At 30.8% G+C, this 7,168-nt stretch overlaps 1 protein-coding gene across 2 annotated transcripts in view; it reads left to right on the top strand.

The window, feature by feature from the left end:
• The first annotated feature begins 6,172 nt into the window (after positions 1 to 6,172).
• Positions 6,173 to 7,168, top strand: part of LOC111467878 (calmodulin-binding protein 60 G-like) — a 4,050-nt gene continuing 3,054 nt past the window's right edge. Inside the window, exon 1 of one of the 2 annotated variants that reach the window (XM_023112966.1) lies at positions 6,173 to 6,388. In XM_023112966.1, the coding sequence (XP_022968734.1) occupies positions 6,300 to 6,388 (89 nt within the window). In that variant the 5' untranslated portion in view covers positions 6,173 to 6,299. The remainder of the gene's footprint in view (positions 6,389 to 7,168) is intronic. The other variant, XM_023112965.1, reaches the window with a different exon arrangement.

The following is a 7,168-nucleotide window of genomic DNA, read 5'->3' as shown; positions in this document are numbered from 1 at the left end:
AAAAAAAAAAAAAAAAAAAAAAAAAAAAAAAAAAAAAAAAAAAAAAAAAAAAAACTAAGAGTTGGTTATAAAATGAATAACTCCTAAATCGAACTTGTAATTGCTCCTTCGAATCTATGCAAATGATCAATGGTTGGATTCATATCATCTTATATTTCTTTCCTCAAAGAATGTGAAAAGAATTCAAACATAAAAGGGATTTTAGGGTTTGGAACCGAAAGATGTACTTTTTAAAAGCTATGACTTGACAAAGACAAGTGGAAGACTTTCTTTATTTGGTCAACATATTTTTTTCTTTTTCTTTATAAAATTATGAATGAGTGGCTCCAAGGATCATGTTTGAACATATTTTATTTGGTCCCACATGATGCATTTCAATAACCAATTAGTTTAATGTATTCAAACATGTACCTCATCATCATAGTTTGAAAAAGTAAAATCAAGGCTACTTTTTATTTCAATTATATAAGTTTGTTTCCTTTTGAGTTAGAGATGGATGATAGAACTTTTAAAGCTTACCTCTTTGTTGTATCAATCATAAACAAAAACATACATCTAATTTAATTAAAAATTATTATAAGTTCGAGTTTTTTAAATTTGCATTAAATTTTCAAGTTCTTTTTCATGCTAACATGATTTAATGACAAGGAAGAAGTATTTCTTGTGTCATTCAATGGTGTTTATGGTGCATCGAGCAATAATGACTCACACAAGTCAAGCGAGAAGCACTTTCTCTCTCACTCTACTATCGAGTCTAATATGTAAGGTTTTGGCAACAAAAGTAGGGAAGAAAAACATCGAGAGAAAACCTTACTCCAACTACTTTTAGTGGTTGTAGGGATCGCTTCTTATGATCTTAGTTGGTTTGTTTATGACTAAACCGTCTCTTTGACTTCTTTACCCGTGAACTTTGGAACACATTTGGTAGGTTGTGTTCCTCAAATGCTCTGTTCAGCAGTATTTTTTAGATCACTCATCGACTCAAAACCAACTTCGTTAATTTGTTTGACAAGAAGCTTTGACATGATCAGCACCCATTTCATCCTTTTGTATATTTTGGTGGCATAGAAATATTTATGGGGGAGGGGATAGGTTTCATTAATCCCATGGCACATCTACTTTTAGGGGGCACAATCAAAACAGCAACAAGAAGAATGGAAAGAAAAATAGCATGGGGCCATAACGTGGCACGAGTGGACCAATTAGAAAATGACACGTGACAATAATTACAAGAGTGATAGTACACGTGATAATTTTTTTGTTTATTTGGTTATTTTGACCGCTTAAATTTTTGTATCTAGTTTGGTGAGAATCTTATTATTTTATTGGATTTTTGTATTAAGGGCACTATATTATAATCGCTAATCGTACTCTTTTTGAGAGTTGGACGACGATATTGCTACAATTGTTTTAACTCAACCAACAAATTAGTCGTGTAAAAATAGTATTTCTCAAACAAAAAGATCAAGATCAACGGTAATTTTGAAATAAATTACTAACTATTCCAACTCAAATCTAATGTTACTAGTATTTTTTTTATATATTTTTCAAATTTTAAATGTATTATTAAATTTTTTTTTAAATAAATATAAATTTTAGGTGTTTCTTAAATTAATTTTGGCGTATATATGTGTATGTGTATATATATATATATAAAACATAGAATAAAACGTTGGGAAAATAAAAAGCATATTAATTATTGTTTACTAATTTCACACTTGTCGCTTTTATGCTTTTACGTTTTGAAGCACTAAACTAATGAAACTATCCATTAAAAGTTTTAGTGGGAAATATAATAAAAAAATATATATTATATTTATATATATTGATAGTCTTTAGTTCAAGCATAGTTTGATGTATAGTACTTTTCTACACACGATTCATAGACACGCATATAAAATCTATCAAGCAGATTCATATACGTATCTCTAGAGACTACAAGCTAGAGTACACTCATGTTGCAGAAAGCCACATCGGGAATAAAGTACGTATCATATCACGATGTACGCATCTGTATTAATTATAATGGAGAAGTATCTCAATACTCATGTCATACAACATGCATGAGGTCTCATAGTTTCATATCGTGTTATATAATTATCATGCAAATCATACTTCCATTCCTTTCATGACATAATGCTCCTATGAGACATACATACGTATATTCGAAATATCTATCATAGTTAACATACATGATTCATCAACATCCCTAAATATAACTAAATTTCGCCCACCACTATCAAATATTGTTCTCTTTGGACTTTTCCTTACAGGCTTTCCTCAAGGTTTTTAAAACGTGTCTGTTAGGGGAAGATTTCCACACCCTTATAAATTGTGTTTTGTTCTCCTTGCCAACTAATGTCCGATATCACATTCCCTTATAAACTGTGTTTTGTTCTCCTCCCCAACTAATGTACGATATCACATTCAAACATTTAAATAATGCCCCTTTCATAAAAGTTTTAAAAAATAGTTTTCCCTTAGTTTTGGATGGAAACGGTTAGTATTTTGTTTTTAAAATATTTATGAACTTTTGACCGTGTTTCAAAAATACCGTTTTTCATTAATACCCTTTTATTTGTTTAAAAAATTAAAAAAATACCTCTTCGGTTAGTACTGTATTTTAAAAATATCAATGAAATTTTAAAAATAATATTAACTCTCTCTTAATTTTTTAATATTATTTTTGAAAGTCGGGTGGCGAGGGTAATATGGTAAATATATTTGTGAAAATAACTTATTAAGATGAGAATAATTCAATATTATTTTTGTTTAATCCTAACTTTAACCTAAGTATGTGATGTTTATCCGACACGAGTCAATTTTGAATATTGAAAAAACAATTAAAAGAAAAAATAAATTGTCAAATTGAGGTTGAAAAGTCAAAGGCTTACATGGGTGGCTTCAAACTTGTGTTACAAGGCGAGGAAAGTGGACAACTTTCTTTTGGGAAAAAAAACAAAACCAAACGTGGAACACACTTTCTTTTGGTGAAAATTTTGACTACTCAAATAATTGTAGATGTCGAGTTGGAAGGATGTTCGAGAAAAAAAGAGGGTCGTTACAGATATCAAAAGAAGGGGTATGTATTGAACTCGAAAATTCAAACCGACCCAACTTAAATTATTGGAGTTGAGTTGGATTAGATAGCATTTCGAGTTAGGTTAGGTTAGGTTGGGTTAATTTTTTAGAATTGAATAGGTTCTGTTCGCGTTTTGAATTGACCCGAATCGAACAAAATCTTATAAAATATTTGTGGGTCAGGTGAAAATCGTTTATAATAGGAATAAACTAACAAACAACTATCTAATCAACCTTTAGTATGGGTGGAAGGATTCTTAATTATTTTATAATTATTTTAAACACGTTATAATGAATCTCCATAATAGTATGATATTGTCGACTTTGAGCCTATGTTCTCATGACTTTACTTTGGGCTTCTCAAAAAGGTCTCATTCCAATGAAGAGAGTATTCTTTGATCATTTCCTAAATTAGTCGATGTAGAACTTTCATCATTCAACAATTCTAAGTTCTAATTTAATGAAATATTATTTCCTATATAGATCAATAAATTACCTACCGAACCTATGTTTATAAACAACACAAACTAAATCATTACCTACTAAAATTTGTCAATTCATTTTGATAAATTTTTTTCAGATATTACAAATGTAAATTTAAATTGTGGAGGCCTACCTCAAACATGGCGAGGAATCCTTGTTTAGACGGGAAATGGAAGAGGGAGTGATGAGAGATTTCTTCTTTTTGACTAAACGGGGAAGAGACCGTGATTATATTCTCTCTTCCTTACCTTACCCAATTTCTTACTCGTGTTGTAATTCCTATTGTAATGGATCAGATAAAAATAATAATAATAATAATAATAATAATCCGCGGTCGTAGGCGAGACTGAAAACTCCGAGGGGTCACCAAACTTCGGGGGTCACCACAACAACAGACCCCACCCCTCAGCCAAACTGCCTGCAAGGAAGTGAGAGTTTGAGGAAGAAACCGACGACGCTCCGGCGAAGCCAAACCATACGAAATCGACTTCAAAACCTCTGGTCTATACTACAAAAATAATCCCAAAGACCTTTACATACACTAAAGATAGATTTCGACATTGCTTACATGTTGTACACCGTCGGGGAAGGAAGACAGAACATCGGATTTTTAGACCCTCTTAGATCCGAGTGTTAGGCCTTCGAACCAAACAAACACCATAAACGGGATTAGGGGGAGGAGGAGACTCAGAAATGGAGGAAAAAGGACGTCGAAACGATGTGATCGAGGAGAGAGAGAGAGTCGCCGGGAAAAACTTTCTGGTAATCGGGCGAGGAAGACGAAGTCCGACCTGATCTCCGACCCGCGATCCAAAACCCTCTTGACCCAATGATTCAACCCTTGGCCCACCGAAACAAACCGCGGCCCAACAACAGAGTTCAGCCCAGCCTACCGCAACCAAAACCCTACAGCCCATCACATCTCGGGATCATGACACATGCATAAGATAGTTGTTTTCCATTCGTAGTATAGGTTAGTATAGGTTGAATTTCATTTACATTCATAGTATACGTTAGTATAGGTTGAATTCTCGTTTGTATGATTAATAAATCATAAGTCGATATAGAACATTTATTTCAGAGTTGTTATTCCTTTCTTTCCCTCCTATTCATTTTCATGTGGTAATAAAAGACAAACTTATGTGACAGTTACAATAAGAGCCCATTTAAAATAGATTCTCGGTTTGAAGTATAATAATGACCTTATATTAAATAAGTAAAAATTTAGGGTCATTACATTTATTCTATCCCCATTTGTGTATATATCCCACTCCTATGTATGTATGTATGTATGTATGTATGTATGTATGTATGTATGTATGTATGTATGTATGTATGTATGTATGTATGTATGTATGTATGTATGTATGTATCGAATGCCTCCCATATAGATATACAAAACTTGGGGAGGAAGTTTGTCTTAGGTCTTAGGTTCTAGGTGGGACCCAACCAAATAAAGTTAAAAAAATAAATATATAATGTGTGAAATGGAATCTAATAGTTTTGAAAAGATATTGAATTCTTGCTATAAAAAATTTAAATACATAATTAATTCTTGTGCTATTTAATTGGTTAAATTTTATTTTTATTAATGTTAAGTTAATTAAATCCAATAATTATCTAAAATTAATTATTGTAATAAAATTATTTGAATATAATAGCATCCATATCGAACCTAATTATCTAATTTTCTGATATTTGATTCAAAACGTTTAACGAAAGAATTTCGAGATTTTAAAAATAATTGACCATCAAAATTTGAATTTAATGTTTAATGGGCCATAAAAGTTTAAAATATATCCATAATTTGTCACTCGGTATCAGAAATAAAAAATACATATTGACATAGTCTAATTACATTAATTAAACGACACATATTATTCGTTAGGTAGGCTAACGATTAATTATGAACTAATTTGTAATTAAATATCAAATAAATGGACTTTCAAAAGTTTTAATAATGTATAAAAAAAACAAACGGAATGGTATAAAAAAATACAATTTAATTTTCGACAGTGTTTCAAAAATACGCTCGAGTTTTTTAAAATTTCGTTAATATCCAAAAAATTTTAAAAAAACAAGTTTAAACTTTTTTTAAAAAAATTCTAAAATATCTTTATTGTTAGTACCACATAAAACATATTTATAAGTGACAACTAGTCATATACCCCTGAGTTATATGTTATTTAAGCCGTCATATAACGTTTATTTTTTCAATTCTTCAACATGTTTCCAATGTATTTTCTTGCTCACAATTTCTAAACCTTTTCTCGTAACGTGACTCGAGACCTGCACATACACCAACGTCCAAATTTCTCTAGACTGACTTATTTGCTCGATTAGAACAAGTGCTGCACATCTGTTGTCCCGCTATCACAAGAAATAGTTATCCTTCATAATTGACAATAAGAGTTTTTTTTTATTTTTTCAAAACAGTAAATAGTGTTAGTGCTACTTTCAAAAATTTTAAACCGTGTAAGAATATTATTTTATCCGGAAGCCGAAAAGAGAAGACCAGAAGGGTTGTTCATATTTGTTCATATTGTAAGTTGTTTGAAAGTTTCTCAACAATTTCTAAGCTCCCACTCTCTCTCTAGCTCTCTCTCTCTCTATCTCTAAACGATGATCATCAGTCATAAATTCTCCCTCTCCTCCTCTCTCTCTCCCTCTTTCACCACATCACTCCTTCAAATTTCAGGGAGTGAGTATCAGATTGAAGAGACATAGATATCAAAATGGATGCCAAGGGCAAGGGCAAGGCCAAGATGCTTCCTAATGATGATGACAACCCTAACCCTAAGAGAACTCGCCCTTCTTCATCTCGGTTCGCTCTCTCTCTGAAAGTTCATCGATTCTAATAATTCTCTTGTCAGGATAGTTTGATTCAAGCTATAATGGTTCCTATCGTATTTGATTCTTTCTGGGTTTTGATTTCTTGTGTTTGATTTTGTTTAGATCTCTTAAATTCTTGTTTTGTTTTGAGATTTTTTTGCTCCGTTCATATGATTCGATAACCTGATGAACCCGAATTTAAATTTTGATAATCCATCAGATCTATAACATATAATTATAAAGAATTTCAACCCATCACTAAGAATCCGTGTAATAATATTCTTTTATTGATTATTATTTATTATTTCTTGTTTTCTCTTATTTTATAAATTAAAATAATTTTGTGCTTTATATTTTTTTTTTTTTTTTATAATCATTTGTGAACATTTTTTCAAAATGAAAAATAAAAAATCGGACTTGTCCCACGACCAATTCGAAAATAGGGTTACAATCTAACGCTACAGTTGAGGTTATTGATGAATTTTGACTCGTAAATATTTGATATTTTAATTTTAGGAAGTTTTAGTTATCACGTTAACATGTATTGTGGATAAATATGATTTCTTTAAAATAATTAGAAAAATAAAAAGCATTCTGACAACCAAACCGGAAAATAGATATTTAGGTTGGATTGTGAATTCTATTCAAGTTGTTCGGGTCAAAAGATTTTTCAAACTCAATTTTTTTTTTCTCGTTTTTCTAGATTTTGAGGTTATTGTCGGAATGTTTTTTTTTTTTTTTTTTTTTTTTTTTTTTTTTTTTTTTTTTTTTT

The sequence above is a fragment of the Cucurbita maxima genome, unplaced genomic scaffold (genome assembly GCF_002738345.1).
Source record: "Cucurbita maxima cultivar Rimu unplaced genomic scaffold, Cmax_1.0 Cma_Scf00035, whole genome shotgun sequence".
In the NCBI taxonomy this organism is placed as follows: Eukaryota; Viridiplantae; Streptophyta; class Magnoliopsida; order Cucurbitales; family Cucurbitaceae; genus Cucurbita; species Cucurbita maxima.
The sequence above is the reverse complement of the archived record's forward strand: the minus strand, read 5'-3'. Positions and strand labels throughout refer to the sequence as shown.